The 18,488-nt window shown below is 39.8% G+C and overlaps 1 protein-coding gene across 2 annotated transcripts in view; it reads left to right on the top strand.

Moving 5' to 3' along the window:
• Positions 1-16,778, top strand: part of ddx6 (DEAD (Asp-Glu-Ala-Asp) box helicase 6) — a 47,803-nt gene extending 31,025 nt beyond the window's left edge. For both annotated transcript variants that reach the window (XM_063038371.1, XM_063038372.1), the window contains exons 9-14: positions 4,781-4,909; positions 5,491-5,607; positions 6,070-6,133; positions 9,162-9,263; positions 9,623-9,814; positions 11,805-16,778. In XM_063038371.1, the coding sequence (XP_062894441.1) occupies positions 4,781-4,909; positions 5,491-5,607; positions 6,070-6,133; positions 9,162-9,263; positions 9,623-9,798 (588 nt within the window). In that variant the 3' untranslated portion in view covers positions 9,799-9,814; positions 11,805-16,778. The remainder of the gene's footprint in view (positions 1-4,780; positions 4,910-5,490; positions 5,608-6,069; positions 6,134-9,161; positions 9,264-9,622; positions 9,815-11,804) is intronic.
• The last annotated feature ends 1,710 nt before the right edge of the window (positions 16,779-18,488 follow it).

Raw genomic sequence — 18,488 nt, 5'->3', positions numbered from 1 at the left:
GGCCTGTGCAAGTGAGCCAGCTGGAGTGTTTGCTGACATCTTCAACTGCTCCTTGCATCAGTCTAAGATCCCCTCGTGTTTTAAGAAGGCAACGATAATCCCGGTGCCGAAGAAGAGCAAGGTGGCATGCCTGAATGACTATCGACCTGTGGCTCTGACATCAATTGCTGTGAAGTGCTTCGAGCGATTGGTTATGGCACACATCAACCACAGCTTATACTGGTCAACCTCGACACTTTGCAATTCACCTACCGGAGCAACAGGTCAATGGCAGATGCCATCTCTCTGGCCCTACATTCCTCCTTGGAATACCTGGAGAATAAAGACACATACGTAAGGCTCCTTTTCATTGACTACAGCTCTGCCTTTAATACCATCATTCTAAATAAACTGATTCCTAAGCTCCGGAACCTGGGCCTTGGCACTCAGATCTGCAGCTAGATCTTCAACTTCCTCACATTCAGGACTCAGGCTGTTTTTAAAAGAAAAAAAAATTGGGGGCAAACTCTCCTCTACAATCACTCTGAGCACTGGTGCCCCACAAGGCTGTGTACTCCGCCCCCTGCTGTACTCACTGTACACCCATGATTGTGTAGCCAAGTTTCCATCGAACTCAATATACAAGTTTGCTGATGACACCACAATCGTAGGCCGTATCTCGGGTAATGATGAGTTTGAGTACAGAGAGGAAATTAAGAACCTGGTGGCATGGTGCGAAGACAATAACCTATCCTTCAATGTCAGCAAGACGAAGGAATTGGTTGTTGACTTCAGAAGGAGTAGCGGACCGCACGACCCAATTTACATCAGTGGTGCGCAAGTGGAACAGGTCAAAAGCTTTAAGTTCCTCGGGGTCAATATCACAAATGACCTGACTTGGTCCAACCAAGCAGAGTCTATTTTCTATTTATGATTTATGATTTAAAGGCCCACCAGCGCCTTTACTTCCTGAGAAAACTAAAGAAATTTGGCCTGTCCCCTAAAACCCTGACTAATTTTTATAGATGCACCGTAGAAAGCATTCTTCTAGGGTGCATCACAACCTGGTATGGAAGTTGTCCTGTCCAAGACCAGAAGAAGCTACAGAAGATCGAGAACACAGCGCAGCACATCACACAAACCAATCTTCCGTCCATGGACTCACTTTACACCGCAAGCTGTCAGAGCAGAGCTGCCAGGATAATCAAGGACACGACCCACCCAGCCAACACACTTTTCCTCTCTCTTCCCTCGGAGAGAAGGCTCAGGAGCTTGAAGACTAGTACGGCCAGATTTGGGAACAGCTTCTTTCTATCTGTGATAAGACCTGACCTGGATCTGGGCCGTACCTTCCAACTATCTGGACCTGCCTCCATTTTTTTTTGCACTACCTTACTTTACATTTTTCTATTTTCTATTTATGATTTATAATTTAAATTTTTAATATTTACTATTGATTTGTAATCTAGGGAGCAGGAAGCGCAGAATCAAATATCGCTGTGATGATTGTACGTTCTAGTATGAATTGTTTGGCCACAATAAAGTATAAGTATACTGATGAACCTCTTCTGCACACAATGCTTCAATATCCTTCCTGTAATATGGAAACAAGTACTGCAGTCTTCCAAATGTAGCCGAACAAAAGTTTTATACATCTGCAACAGGACTACTTGACTTTTTGAATTGAATCTACCAAGTTGCTGTGGATCCCATGTGCCTTAATCTACCTGACCAGCCTATACTGAAGAACCGTGTTGGAAGCTTTACTGAAGTTCATGTATGCATCTACTAGCTTAACCTGATCTATCATCTTTTGTCAACATCAAAAATAACAATCAAGTTTGCAAGGCATGACTTCATACTAATCTGTTTTTCTGGGTCAGAGTAGATCCTGTCCTTAAGAATCTTTCCCTCTGATATCCCTACCACTGATTACCAGCCTACAATTTTCTAGTTTCGCTATTGCCTGTATTTAACTGAATAATGTACTTGCTATGGCTAAAGAGGAGAAAAAATTGCTGTTGGCCCCCAGCAGTCGACTCTCTTGCCTCCCTGACTAACCTGGGATAGATGCTGCCAGGCATCGACTTCAATGTTCTTCAAGCAACCCAACACCACCACCATGATGCCCTGTATAGTTCTATAGGCTAATCCAGGACCCAAGTTCATTTGTGTTGCTTATAATGCTCCTGAAATAAATGCACTTTGACCCATGGCCCCACCATGTTCATTAACCTAGCCCTGACTCATTTATTTGATCTGACCTCTACCTTCCTGAGCCGGCTGGTGGCGTAGTGGCATCAGTGCCGGACTTCGGAGCGAAGGCTCTGGAGTTCGAATCCAGCGGCTCCCATTGCGCACTTTCTATCCGTGCTGGATTGAGCATTGAGCTAGCAACTCAGACACGTAAAAAAAAAATAAATAAAACTTGCTAAAAAACCGCTGTCATGACGGCATCCTAATGACTCCACCTTGGAGTTAAGGGCTTTCTTCTTCCCCTCTACCTTCCTCCTCAACGTCTCCACACTGACAACTGTCCTGGATCCCACACCCCATGCTCCTCTCTTTTTTTCCTCCTCCTTCCCCCTCTCCCCCAAATGCTGTGCTATTATGTCGTTTTAAACCCTTGAGTAGCACAAGCAAACCTTTCTAGAAGGATATTCCTGCTGCTTGGAATAGAACCCAGTGATGCATGTACTTGAAGCCTTGTCTCGTGTGTAACACTCGGTTGGGCTAATGGCTTAATATAGGGGATGATAGCCCCTGGCCGGCCAGACTTCAAAATAAATCTCGTTTGGGTGGATGCTGCAAGATGTGTCCCCTGTTACAAATCAGTACCACAAAATAACAAACAGTACACTATGCAATTCAACAATTGAGCTTTATAATTCTTAATTTGACTATATGGTTAGTAAGGAAAGGTACGTCGCATCTGGAGTTTCTCCAGTTAGCGGACGATTTCCCTCCACGCCTCTCTGACGTAGTGGGGAACTGCGTACGAGGCAAGTTACAACAGTGGTTTGCCAGGTGAGTTTCCAAAGAGATCACCAGCTCGTAACCCAGCACGGGTGGAAAGCGTGCAGGGGAGCCAGCTGGATTCGAACTCGGGACCTTTTGTCCCGAAGTCCGGCACTGATGCCGCTACGCCACCGTATGTATGGTTAGTAAAGAAGCAAAACAAGGGGCCCATTCTCATGAAATAGTCTAATGCGCAAACGTTGGAGCCGTTTATTCACCATCGACCTCCTCTGATGGTTGCTGACCTTCGGACCTTTGCTCCAAGCCCACTCTGTCCGGCGGTCTACTAACTCTCTCCATTTGCTTCTTCTCTCCTCATCTCTCCCTCAAATCGCTGCTCCCAGACACACAAGAAAGAACAACATCCCACTCATTGGCTAACATGTCCCGTTACCTCCAGTCATAACCCAAACATTGATGCTTCAGAGAAACCATTACATTAGCAGTGAAACCTTGCAGCGTGTTACACGTGCACCAACACTAGTCGTGCATTTAATGCCTTGCCTCATTAGCACATGACATGGAGTAATTCTGTGGTTCTGCCTTTTTAACTTTCTAACTGCCTAAGTTTTCCTTAATGGGACCTTTTTACTCCTATGTTGGTACCAATGTGTCCCACAATTTTGGCTGCTCGCCTTCTTTCAGAATGTTCCGTGCTCACATGGAGACGTCTGTGCCCCTGACTAAAGAGTCCCCTGTCATATTGTTCAGCTAGTCCTTGACTGTCCCTGCTATACTAATCAGCCAGTTGCGGTGCCACTGATCTGGCTGCTGCCATTACTTTCTTCGGCGAGGCTACTTTTAAATACTTATCTCCCTCCCCCTTCTTTCTCTCTCTCTTCCCCCCCCCCCAACCAAGTGTTAGCCAACATTTTTTTTTGAGTCGCGCACAAATTCTACGCTACCTTTCAGACTCCCATCCATCTGACCGAAAGTGTGACCACCTCCCTTAATCGTCTCTTAACACTCACTGCTTCCTGTATGCTCCTTGATAAGTCCAGCTGCTGTTCTATCCAATTCACGTAACCATCCAGAAGTAATAAACTACTGCTAATGTTACTGCGTAGTCTACTTTTCACATCCAGACATCACACATTTGCACTAAATTTTGATATTTGAGATCAACTGATGTCTCAGACTATAGGCTATTGCTATCTGATTGCTATTTTTTTAAAGCCCTTTTCTGTAGGGTGGGAATTCTTGAAGGTATTTTGTGTGAAACTTTACTGATTATATATGTACATCCTGCTTTTTACAAAAAATTGTAATTGTCAACATTCATGGCAATTTGCCAAGACTTCGGCCCAACTCATCCTTGCTAACCAAGATGCTTACTGAAACTAGTCCTGTTTGCCTTGGATTCTCTGAACCTTTTCTTGTATGTTTTTCTAAGTGTCTTATAAAAGTTGTTTAAGCATCTCAAAAGGAAATGTAAGTTGTTCAAAACATAACATGCAAGTTCTTCATTAGCATTTAGTTACTTGTCCACATATAACTATAAAAATGTGTTACTGATTTGTAGTTTAAGGGTAGTGAAGGATGTCCTTCAGCTAATTATCCCATTTTCTTCCTGTGCAAATAGTTGAATAAAGCTGCATGTTATGAGAACACTTCAAATTTGATGTAAGCAACTGAAAAATATGTCTCGGTGATTTTTTTAGTTTGATCAAGTTTCTGTTTTGAGTTAATGACTTAAGACTCTGTTTCAAGCTCCATTATTGCATGATTCTTCTGACTAAGCAGATAATCTCAAGCATGAAACACTGCTTTCTCCTCTTGGCAGAACTCACATCTACAGAAACCATATGAAATTAACTTGATGGAAGAGCTGACATTGAAGGGTGTAACTCAGTACTATGCCTATGTTACAGAACGGCAGAAAGTGCACTGTCTCAACACGCTCTTTTCTAGGGTAAGAGGATTTAAGTGTTTGTGGGATTTTTAATATTTAAAATAGTTTAAACTTTGGCTACGTTAGTGATATAAACATAGCAATAGGCCCTGTAGCTAACCATATTTTGGCTGAAATTGAAGTTTGGGTTCTAGGCATGAATGCCAAATGAAAGCTATTATCCAATACATTATTGACTGCCTGCTCAAGGTGATTTTTTTTATGTTGGGCAGAGAAATCTGGTTTCATCAATAATCAAATGTGTGTTGCCTCTAACACACTTAGCAAAGGTTTTCCGCCCGCAATCATATTCAAAATTGGAATTTTTTTCCAAAGTTCTTGGCAGTGAATCAGTTATTAAATACTATCCTATGCATGAAATTGCTTGGTGCAAGAGACTTCCGAGGAGGTGGCATTCTGTGCCCTCAGGTCTGGCAGTGTCCGTGTGTTTGTCTTTTGCCCCTTTTTTAAAGAGCAACATTGGCTGCATCTCCAGGTGATTAATTATTAAATTGAAGAATGGCAGCTGAGAAGGTGAAACAAGGTTTTGTATTTGCAAAATTGTCTTAAATTGTACTAACAGTTTTTTTTATTACTTTCAGCTTCAGATTAACCAGTCAATTATATTCTGCAACTCTTCCCAGCGAGTAGAGCTGCTGGCCAAGAAAATCTCTCAGTTGGGTTATTCCTGCTTCTACATTCATGCTAAAATGAGGCAGGTGAGTTTAAAAAGTACAGATGGAAGAAGTTTGCTCCTTTCAATTCATAGAAATAGATAAATTTTGCTGCTCGGTAATTGCTTAAATAATTGCTTGTCTCCAGTGTTGTCAGGAATTTGTGATATACCATTTTTGAATACTGTATGTTGTATCATTTTAGAGTATAGGATGGAAGGAGAAATTGATTTCATTTAACAAGATGAGGGTGGGGTTGAGAACCTGGAACCCATCCAATTCAGAATTACGTCCAGATTTTGGGTTTCATCTTTGCCCTTGCTCCACACAGACACCCACTATTTGTTTATTTTTTAATTGAGTTACTTATTAAATGTACTGACAATGTAAGGTATACGTTGTATAAAAAAAGACATTTCACTTTTAAGATGGTTTTTAAATGCACAGTCCTATGTGTTATAGAGTGATGGTCATGAGCTAAATTGATTTGTCCGTTACTTTTGACAGGAACATCGTAACCGTGTGTTCCATGACTTTAGAAATGGAATGTGTCGCAATTTGGTTTGCACTGGTAGGTATTAATAGTTGTAGGTGTGCACTTTTTGGCAGGCCACTCTTGCTTTTGTGGACTTGCATGCTTTAATATCATTCTACATGCGTTATCAGATTTGTAGTTTTTCAACTGGAAGGAGAAAAGAGTCTTGTTTTTTAATCTACATGCAATGAATTCTGTTTGGTCACCTTGGGTGTACTTGAAGAAAATCTAGTTTGTAGACCCTTCCTTACTAACTCTCAACCAATTAATCAATTTGGCATGTTATGCAGGTGGTGATAACAGATTCATTTTAAAGCCCATAAGGGTGACACACGTAAATCGAGGATGTAAAATATTAGTTATACATCAGCTTTCTTATTAAATTTTCCAAATCTATAAATAATTCTATATGTGAACCCACCTTATGCAAGTAGTGTGGGTTGGAGACAAACAACTATCTACTGCAGTGATTTCCAGTTTTAAAAAAAAAGAAAATTTTGAACTTAAAATACATCTGTGTGATGTATATACAGTGCCTTGCAAATGTATTCAGATTAAAGTCTGTCACGAGCCTTGTGGCCCATCAGGCCAGTGCTTATGCTGGTTTCCATGGCGTGAAGCAACTGTGAGAGTACGAGACCCCCCCCCCCCCCCCAAATAGGACGCCCAGTCTATCATGAGGTTAAACCCCAGCATTTTTGCTGGTACCCATTCTCAGCTGGGTAGACTGGAGCATTGTGTGCCTTGCTCAAGGGAACACACGCGGCCTCGGCTGAGGCAGGAACCCACGATCTTCAGATCGCTATACCAACGCCCTAACCACTTGGCTACGCGCCACACAGATGTATTCAGAAACACGACTACTTTCAAATTTTTTTGCTCTCGTTTTCTAAATTTCAAATATTGAAGTAGGATTTTTGAGCTAATCTATAAAACGTGCATCGTCAAGTTGAAAGGAAATACTCAAACCTGTCAACAATTTAATAATTTAAACTCACTGGATTGTTGATGGTGAAAATTTGGGGGATCACCTGTTTTCAATGAATTCATAAGAATAAATGCCTCCCTCTAAGGTCCAACAGCATTGGAGATTTTCAACAGACCAAACCAAAATGAAGATAAAGAGCAGTGAAATGATAATAGAGAAGCACAAACCAGGGGAAGGTTACAAGACCATCTCAAAGGCACTGAACCTGACCATCATGAAAAAAGTGCGGAAACAATATGAAAACCACAGCCACGCTGGTGAGGTCAAGCTGTGCTCTAAACTTGGTTGGAGAAGAATGGCACTTGTAAGAGAGGCTACTGTGATGCCAACAGTCACACTTGAGTGAGCTGAAGATGAAGTTCATGGCTCCACAATCTACGGCTTTGCACAAAAAGGGCATTTGTGGATGTGTGGCAAAGAAGCAGCCCTGGCAAAGCATATCCTTGCCTGTAAAGACTTTGCAAAGTGTCACTGAGAAGCTGCTTTATATATGTGGAAGAAGGTCTTGTGATCAGATGAGATTGAAGTGGAACTTTTTGGCCTCAAAACGAAGCAGTACATGTGACATAAATTTAATACTGTTCATCAGCCGGGTAACACCATCCCCACTAAAGTATGGTGGAGGTAGCGTAATGCTATGGGGATGCTTTTCAGCAGCAGGGACTGGAAATCTGGTCAGGGTTTCAAAGGTACATTTAATGTCAGAAAAATGTATACAATATACATCCTGAAATGCGCTTTCTTTGCATCCATCTACCCACGAAAACAGGAGTGCCCCAAAGAATGAATGACAATTAAATGTTAGGACCCCAAAGTCTCCCTCCTGTGCATAAGCAGCAGCAAGCAACAATCCCCCCCCCGCCCCAACACCAGCAAAAAAAAAAAGTATTGGCACCTGCTTAAGCGTGAGCAAAGCAACAGTAAAGATGGTGACTACATTGTTCACCCAGCATGGAGGTGTCTCCGTTTTCACAGTGAGCAGGGAGACGTAACATCGTAAACCAGCAAGTTGTTTGTTTAAAAAGTTAGTTACGTTGCTCTTTTTGAGCTCTGTGCCCAAAGATCTTGTCTCCGGGCACACAGCCACTGAAATTTCGACAGCACACGGGTCTCCTGCTGCGACACCGACCTTCGATCCGCCCATCTCCAGAGCCCCGAGACCCTAGGTCTCCAAAGCCAAGCTGTATCTTGGGCCAAGCCCTTGACGTGTGGAATAGTGGCCAATTATGAAACCCGAGAGCGGATCCCATTCCTGCAAAGAACTATAGTTAGCGTGTAACTTCAGGTCAGGGTCTTCAAAGAACCCTGAAAGGGAAAAATAGATATTAAAGATAGAAATAGAGCTGTTTCCAAAGTTGCAAGCAAAGGAGTCGCTGTTTCACACCATCATCACTCCACTCTGCCTCCAATTAATGGGAAGATGAGTGCTGCTAAATAGAGACCCTGGTGGATTTAAAAACCTGCTAACCTCTGCCAGAAAACTTAAACTGGGGAAGAAGTCTGTCTTTCAGCAGGTCAATGACCCAAAGCACACTGCCAGATCAACTACTGAGTGGTGTTCAATCAAGTAATTTGATGTCCTTCTGTGGCCCAGAGTCCTGACCTTGACCTCATTCAACATTTTGGGCAAGACCTCAAGATTGCTATCCACCACTGCTCCCCGACTAACTTGAGAAATTTTGCAAGGAGGAATAACAAATCTTGCTCCATCTTGTCGTGCAAAGCTCATAGGGGATTATCCAAAAAGACTACTGGCTGTAATAGCTGCAGGAGTTGGTTCAACTAAGTACTAAGCAAAGTAGGATGAATACTTTTGAGCTGCTGACATTTCAGTTTTTCAATTTTTAGTTTTCCATGTTTACGATGTTCCTTTTTTTTTGGGTGGGGGGCATATCATTCACAAATAAAAATTCTCAGGTTAAATTGATCAAAATCCCTGGTTGTAATACTCATTTATGTGAAGAAAGGGTTGGGGGCTGAATACTTTTACAGGGCACTGAAATAATGGATTAGATTCTTTTCCCACATGTGCCTACCACTTCTTTCCATTTCTTTGACATGTTTTTTTTCCCCCAGATCTGTTCACTCGTGGTATTGATATCCAAGCTGTGAATGTTGTAATAAATTTTGATTTCCCAAAGATTGCGGAGACCTACCTACATCGCATTGGCAGATCAGGTGAGAATGTACCTTTATTATTCACAATTGCAGCTTGGCAGTGCAGTAATTCTCAGGTTAACATGTACTCAGGACAACCCTTGACTCTTGTCTTCTAGTGTCTGCACGTTGTCTTGTGAAATATTTATATGTTCTGTGTGTACATGCAACACCCTGGTTCAGTAATGTGATTATAAAAATTGTGTAAATTCAGCATTTTCTGACATTGGTCATAATATTCCAACCTGTTGAGTTCATTACCACCAAAAGGAAAACAAATTGGGTGGATTTTTTTTTATGTTGTTATTGTAGAATGCGGAAATTCAACAATTTATTATTTCATTACAATTTTTTTTTAAATGTTTAATTGTTGTTTTCAGGAAGATTTGGTCATCTGGGCCTTGCAATCAATCTAATCACATATGATGACCGCTTTAATCTGAAAGCCATTGAGGAGCAGCTTGGAACAGAGATCAAGCCCATCCCTGGCAGCATTGATAAAAGTCTGTATGTTGCAGAATACCACAGTGAGCCAGATGGAGAGGATAAACAGTAACTTCAGACTAAAATTGGTTAGTAACTAAATTGACAGCACCCACTCACTAATCATCAGACATTCTACTATTAAGCAGCTTCATTTAAATTTAGAATTGATTGAGTTGTGCACTCTATTATTTGTCCCAATAATTATTAAGCTTCAGAAGTCTCTTGTGCTATCTGGGATCGGTATCTAAAGGAACAGGCTACAGATCTATTCACCTTTCCTGTAATAATTCCTGTTACTGTGGCAAATAAGATGATAACTTTATAGTCATCTTGTCTTTCTGTTTTGGTTTGTCACACTTCAACCTTGACTTTTTGCCTTGTTCTCCACTGCCCACCCAAGTTCTATAAATTTGCTAAGATCTCTACATTGCTTTGATATCTTGGCCTTTGTACCAATTGACTAACCATTCTTCGTGATTTGGCACTTCATCTCAATTTGTTACTTGTCTTCCTAACCTTGCTGTTAGAAATTCTTTTCCATGTAATCTCAATTCATACGCACAGTCAATTCAATAATCTTACTAACTTTATTTTATGCTCGGGGCTATATTTCTGATCAATTCTTTGCATTGTTTCACCTTTCCCTTTCCAATTCGTATTCCATTCTTTCCTTCTTTCAAAATTAGGCTAACATTTGTTGCCAACATCATATTCTTGAAGCTGCTGTTCTCTCAATCAAACTGTTCCCTTTTATTTTTATGTCCTTTTCTCTTCTGAAAATTTCAGACCTCTGTTCTAATTCCAAAGACTGCAGATAACTCTGTAGCTTTTTTTTTAATACTTGACAAGATCATGGAATGCAGAGATAACTTGGAGTTTTCTCTGCTAACAATCTACTTCCTCTGCCACATTTGCAAGAAGTTCCTTGAAGTCAATCGTAAAAGATTTGATTCCATCTGATCAGCTGCTGTGTCTTTCTGACAAATGTCCCATCACTTGCCTAAAGTACTTTTTCTTTCTCCCAATCCATCTTGCCTAGAAGACCCAACACTTGTTCCCTAAACCTGCTGAATTGATCATTGTCTATTGGTGATTGTGGCTGTGTTGCTAATGTTTTTTTTATGCCTCCTTCTCTAATTTCTGTCACGCTTCTCTTCAACTCCCCCTACTTCCAAAAAACATGTTGCATTGTTACCCCCACCCCCAATTCTATCACAATGGTGGATTAATAGCTTGAAGTTGCTGTCTTTGCCTGGTGTTTTAACAAGCTTTGCAATTCAGATAGCTAATTGTAGGGTGGTGGGGTGGAGATGCGTCTCTACCAAAGAAGGTATAAGGCGCTCCTTCCCTCTGCTAGCTTGCAGGTCACCCTTGGGCAAGGCGTAGCACCTTATCAGGTTCATGTGAAGCCATGGGAGCAGGTGGTAGATTGGTCATGTGAGCAGCTGGTGCATATCACAAGTCCTGGTTTTGTGATCACTGACGCCAGGCTCTGAAGAGTATTGATAATGGCTGGGGTCGCCCATCTTGTATAGTCACTGCCTAGAAGAAGGCAATAAAAACAAAACTTCTGTAGAAAAAAATTGTCATGGTCATGAAAAGACGATGATCACCTATGTCATACAACATGGCATATAATGGACAAGTTGTATTGAGTTTAATTGCTTAAACTGTATCTAGGTGTTCTAGGTATTTTTCTAATTCTGGTCAAGATGTTGACTGAAGTGGGACATTGCATTGCTGTAGGATTTGACGCTCTTTAAATGCGATGAACTGTGGCATTTACCAGTATTGTGAGGAAACTCTTCACCCAGCAACTGATGAATCTATGGAATTTTCTACCACAGAAAGCAGTAGAAGCCAAATCACCAAATATAGTGGATGGATACATTTCTCATTGTTAAAGGGAATAAGGAACATGGGAGAAGGCGAGAATGGTACTTCAGAGCTTGATTAGCCAGTATTTGTATTGAATATCAAATAATTGGCCCATTTCTTCTCTTAACAGTGATTACTTAAAATCATTATGTCACTACCTTTTTTGAAGGAGCTAACACTCTGTTTTTGTATCCTCAGGCCCGATCGTAGAATACAGAAACTGAAGATTATTTTTGCCTGTTCTGGAACACATCATTTCTTGGGATGCCCTTCTCTTTTCTTTGTCTAAGACAACACCAAATTCCCATCCATTTTCCTTTGACACAAAGTGTAGTTCCTGATTTGTGAAGGACCATTTCTTCCTGAGCTCAATAGTTTGCACTGTGTGCAGGGAGTGGACAACTATTGCACTAACTGGCACGGGAGATCTAGATTAAAGCAGCATTGAAGAGCTGAAGTGAACAGCACACTTTGTTACCTGTTTTCTTTTCTTCCTTTTTCTTTTACCTTTTTTGTTTTTTGCTGAAGCCACTGACCAGGATATTCATCTGATGGCTTCTCAACTTCTCCCAGTGCACGTACTCGTCAGTCTTAGGCTACAAAGTTTTTATGGTATTTGTATAAAGTGCCTTAAGGTGATGCAGGACCATATAAATACCATCCCTACGTTACAGTCATCCATCATTTGGTGGGGGGGGGGGGATGCAACTCAGACTTGTATGACATTAACTTCATCTGTTTCCATTGGTGAGAGTAAAATGGAATGTATTGGTGGGGGGGAGTGAAGAATCTGGAAGATTTTAGATATTTTTAATTTTTGAAAGGGACTATTTTCTTGGAGAAGTTGAGCTGGAACTCCAGATGAGATGTCATCTTGATGTATATATGTTAAATATGTTGGGGCTAATTTTGTTGCATTTGCACTCAGAAGGAAAGCTTGCATTGTGCATTTTAATTTTGTTCATGGAGGTTGCCCAGAAGTCTCCAAGCATGACCCTAGCAGAACACTAAGAATCCTACACTTTCCCCATCCTCCACCTTTTAGACTTGAATGTAGACTGTTCTGCAGCAACTGCACTTGGACTCGAGGAAACTTCTAAACGCAGGCATCCATTTTCCTTCTGACAGCAAGAGGAAGTGTGTCCCACAAAAAGATTGATGTGTATACACTTGTAAACATGTAAATACGTTTTTCTATCATCTTGTTACCTTTGATAAAATAATTAGTTACTGGGGCTGGAAGGAAATAGGTAGCATGTTGCTGTGAACTAAAGCTGTGAAGGGCACTGTTGCATGCAGCACCAACATCATTGCTATTTTCTGTTTTACTTGTGTAAATACATTAAGCAATCTATAGTTGGAAGTTGATAACATGTAACGCAATCTCCATTTATGAATTGAAATGTTTGGGTACAGCAACAAATCCTTTGCCGACCTGTTTGTGCTGAAGTGTTTAGTAATGAGGTTTTTACATTATTTCTTTTCCAGTGCCCCTGTTCTGTTCACTTCCTTTGACTCCCCAAAGAAAAAGTACCATCTAGTTATGAAGCAGAAGCAAAAACAAAACATACTTTGACTTAATTAAAAACATCAGCGAACTGAAATGCAAACCTAATAGAAGCCTTCAATTACTGGAAACAAAAAAGGGAGAAATGGGTGGAAAAATTGTTCTGGCAACTATAGTACTTCACTCATTTTGCCATCCATCCATCCATTTGAGTCTTTAAGTGATCAGAACAACTAGTTTTTATTAGGGTATATGCATTGTATTCATTTTTTTGTCACTGTCATAATCTCCAACTTTATCTTCTGTCTTATCCAGTGAATTGGAATTCATGGTGATTATTGACTTGAAGGGAAAAGAAGCTCCCAATTACCAGATCCACATTCTCTGCACTTTGTTACACTTTTGAAGAACTGGCTTTGTTTCGTGCAGCAGCAAGATTGTCTAATCATTTTTTTTTTAAGATTAAAGCTTGGCACAGTTGAAAGCGTAGAGAGATGGTATGAGGGGCTCATTACTTTTATTCTCATATTGGATTAAAGTAATGTTCCCATTACTTGATGGAAGTCAATTGTGACATGCAGAAGTAGGTCCCTGCTGCACTTAAATATTGACCTCCTGTTCTTGGATATGTTCATGAAGAAATGTGTACATTTTATGTTAGTTGCACCTACTGAATAAATCTAGGAGTTTATTTGGGCACAAAATGATCTATAATTTCACATCTTCCCTGCCCATTATATAGGCCTCACCCTGTTCTTAAAACCAGTTTTATGCTAAGATTTGTCTAGATAACAATATAACCATGCCTATAGAACTGTAAAAATGTTGATAGGATGCCATTGCCTTTACTTTTGAACCCTTTTGAGCACTGGTAATGGTATTGTATCTAAAATGTTCAAGATTTTCCATGGGTGTTATGCTGATAGATCTATGACCATTTAAATATTCTTGATATGTGATCTGACTTGTACATTGAAGAACATAGTTAGGTTTCTTCCCTGAACTTGAATGACTAATATTTGCGTTGTTGCCTGTTGCTGTGCCCTTCACAGTGTACTGGTAGATTGGCCTGATGTACAGGCAGTGTGAAGCAATGGGTCAGAAAATATTGTTAGTATCCTCCAGCCTGAGTAACAGCTGTCTCAGAGGCATCTGTATTTCGAACCAACTTCTGCACTTACAAACCATATTAATTTGTGTTTGAAATGCACTGTCATTCTGGAAGAATCCTTTTCAGTTCTCAAGTTCTGCCTGTCAAAGATTACTAGGCTGTTTGTTCCTGGCCCTATGGAATTTTCCACTAGCTGTGTGTTGAAGACCAGGGCAATAAACAATGCTGTTTGGGTACTTTGAAAGGAATTCTTTAAAATTGAATCTACTGTTGTTTGAAACTGGCAAACGCCCATGGGTCTATAAGTCCTGGAGTTGACTTTTATGGAGTGTTGGATTGCTGGTGATTCATCCTTGTGAAATTCCAAATTAAGTTGTACGGTGGTGTCCCAATGGTGAACCATTGGATTCTTCACTTAATTCCCTTCTCCTTTGAAATGAACATCCATTTCGCAAGTACTTGGGAATTGGTTTGAAAGAGTGCAGAAGTAGTTCAGGACTAGAATCCATTACTAAGTGTAATCCATACGTAAATAGGCACCTTGCACTGAGAGTGCAATAAACAGTTTGTGCTTTGTATTGCCAACTATTTGTTATTGGTATTTTTAAGTTTTAACAAATTTGCCCCTGCATTTTGCAAAGTAAAATTCTAGGTGTGTACAGGTGCCTCTCGGACAGACATCCACTTTGTTAATGTGCAAAAATTATAGGGTTTACAAGATTTAAAATGCTGTAAGATAAGTCTCAGTAGCAGAAAGCTGTGTTAATGCAAAGACTTGAGCATGGGTACCAGCTGTGTAAACACCTCTAGTTCTACAGGTACTTCATTTTTAAAAACAGCTATTATTGTGGCATGTTGGTATTAGAGTGGGTGCGAGGAGGAATTGACCAAAAGTAGCATGTTGCTCTTGTACTGCGGCTTTCTTCATCCACAATTTAAGAGGGGATTGTTCCACACACTTACTTCCCACCTTGTATATAAAATCAGACGGCAGTGTGCACATCAGATGCAAAGCTTGTGTTGGACTTTGAGCGTATACACTGCCATCATTAACAAACAAGCCTGGTGCCATGGTTTAACAATCCCTTCTGAAGCACAGACAAGTTGGAAATGTGTAGTAGTATTAATGCTTGGAGCCCCCTTTTTAAGGGTTGGCGCTTAACTATACTATCCCCTTCATAGCTACAGGTGTTGGTAGCTATCAGGGGATAGAAGACTATGTCGGAGTGTACAAACTTGTTTGATGTAGGGAAAGATGCTTAGTTTCCATTGTTGAGTGTGTAATCAGATCTCTGCCTCAACAATGATTTTTTTTGTAAGCCAGCAAAATAGCAGTTAACAGCAGATGCTTAGGATAAACTGCTTTAAGAACTTAGTAGTTTACAGCTCTTTTTTTTAAAAAGGGTCTTAACTAAGTAGTCATCTTTAGAAAAATTGTTTAAAAGGGTTGTGCTGTTTATACTAAATTCTTCAAAGCAGTGACTGGCTTAAGAATTTTGCAATTTTTTTTGGGAGGGCGGGATAACTTTTTAATGTTTATAGAATGAGATGAAAGCATCTTTCCCTTATTCTCCGCAGCATGTTTCTGATGTGTGAAGTCACAGCTTGGCTTGCAGTATCATCAATAAGCCCTTCACACATGAGCTGACAGTCATCTCATTCTATTTATATATGTGGATTGGGTGGGTGGATCTGCTGTTCTGAGGACTACATCTGCATAGAAAGTGAGCACTTCAGACCCGGCATACCTGTAGTGTGATAAGTGAGGAAATTTCACAAGTCACTCTGGGTGACTTCATGTGGCCATCTGACAAAGACAGTTTGTTATTTACTCCAAAATGTTCAGTTGCTTTAATAATTGGGTGTCTTTTTTTCAATCTCCCCCCTCACTTTGAGGAGGTGATGGAGCTCTTTTCATTGTGCAGATGTTGTCCTTGGGAGGGTCTGGGGTTGGTCAGGGTCAAGAGTTATTGAAATAATTCCATATATATATATGGATATGGATCTTTACCAAAGGGTTGGGGGGGGGGGGTTGTTGTGAGTTTGGGTTTAAAAACAAATTTAAAGAGAAACCTGTTCCATTTCAGTGTTCAAAAAAAAATCTTGATGTTTCCCCAGTTTGAACAAAGTTCTATAAAATGGCGTCTTAAATAAAAAAAAGTTAAACCCGTTACGTTAAGGATACTGAAATGATAGGACTGTTAAGTGGTAACACATGAAAATGAATTAGTGTTACAAGTATGAAGCAGAGTCTACTTTAAAAACAACTGATTTGGTTTCCTATAATGAGTTAATTGGCTCTGAATGTTCCAGTGAAATAAAAATAACTTTACTTTTCAAACCAAACTTTTCTTTAAAGCTGATGTTATATGGTTCGGTTGTGACGAGATATGAATGCTTATTCAGAAAGAGTTAATTGTTTAGAGAAAGTTACGGAGTTGTGTTTTCATTTCAATAAAAAGTCACTGGAATCTAATTGTGTATCTGTGGTTTGATTGACACACAAAACTGAATAAGAAAACTTGTAATGCCTTGGTATGCAGCAGAAAATCTAGGTTTCAATGTTTGGCCTGTACGTTAGTAACAATCTGAGCATTTGAAGTGCTATTTATATTCATTGTGGATTTGAAAAGTGAGATCTGTTTGAATCTCTGCCTATTGATGAATAAGCTGAGACTCAGTTATATGATTCAATAACAAGTTTGAATGATTAGTAGTGACCTAGTTCCTGTTGACCACCAGGAACCAACATGAAAGAAAAACGGGTTGAAATTGGGTCTATACAAATTATGTAATTTTTCAAAGCAACAATTGTTTTCAATACTATTCTCCTTGACCCCACCACCAGCAAAAAAAAGTCTTGTGAAAATTCCAATTAATTTTTTTCCAATGTCATTATTCCTAACATGCATTAACCCTTGTTTTAACTTGCTATTTCATTGTATAAATTGAAAAATATTCTTTGGTTTGATTTGTTTTTGTGTAGCGGTCTTGTTTAATTATGTGAATGCCTTTCATGGGAGAATACAGCTAAGAGTATAATATGCAGACTTGTGCATAATTTGCAGAACATCTGGTAAAGGGAAGAAGTGTGTAAATCTGAAGTATTTTGTAGCACTACATCTGTTTTGAGGAGACTTGGACTTTAAAATTGCAGGTCTTTGTGAATCTTTGGAATCGTGAAGCTGCAAACAGTAATTGCATTACGAAGCACAGCAAGTAGCTTAGCTCTGGTTTGAGAGTGCTCAAAGCAAAGAATGTAGACCTGTCACTTGTGATTAGATGTGTCAGTGGGAGCATTTGTCATGTAAAATGGATGAAGCAAGTCTGGTGGACTAAAACTTCATAAAAAAATCTTGCCGCAGGGTTCCTTGGATTGAAAAATTAAATACGATAACATTATACTCCTGGGCTGCAGAAAAGATACAGGTGTGGAAATGGCTTTATTTAAACCTAATGGCATTTGTTGCTTGAGAATAGAGCAGCACCTTGGGTCAGTTCTCCAGTAATCTTTTAACAAAAATGAAAAAATAGATTATTAAATAATGCCATTCCTTAGGATCCAGAAGGTTCTTCAGAAGTCAAAAATGAGGCATAAATCTTGTGATTATAGTCATTTTATTAGATGTTCAAACAAGTACTCTTAATGAAGGAGTCATGTTTGTCATGTATTTAAAAACTAGCTCAGTTTAAACAGCTATAGGACATTCCATTGATAAGATTCAGTGGTGTGACAGACTTAAAGAATAAGAACTGGCTGTACTGCAATTACTGTAACTGTTCAGTGAATTTTCACAAACATACAATTATATAAAAATGTATTTAAGCATAAAGTCGAGCCACAAGGAAAAAATAATTTCAATTTGGATTGATCCAACATTCTGTACCCCACTACCTGATTCTAAATCACACATTTAGAATCATTGCAGCTGAAAATTGAGGAGAAAAACTTGCAATACCTGTGTCATGTATGTAACAATCAAATTATCCTCAGTTATGAAGATATCAAAGGCTATTTGTACAACTGACAATTCTCTGATTAGGTACACAAGTGAGTTTGAGCAGCTTCATTAATGTTGGTCCTTGTACAACTGATTAATATGTAAACTAAAGGCACAGTAGGGCAAATATTATGACTTGTAATATCAAGTAGCGCCAGCTTGTGTTTGATCCAGTCAATGAAATCCCATCCATCACATTGTTTTTTTTTGTTCAGCTGCTGCCTTATACAAATCTAATTGGTCAAATCAAGTTATATCTTCAC

Source organism: Mobula hypostoma, chromosome X2, assembly GCF_963921235.1.
Source record: "Mobula hypostoma chromosome X2, sMobHyp1.1, whole genome shotgun sequence".
In the NCBI taxonomy this organism is placed as follows: Eukaryota; Metazoa; Chordata; class Chondrichthyes; order Myliobatiformes; family Myliobatidae; genus Mobula; species Mobula hypostoma.
Note: the sequence above shows the minus strand (reverse complement) of the source record. Positions and strands in the feature narration are given on the sequence as shown.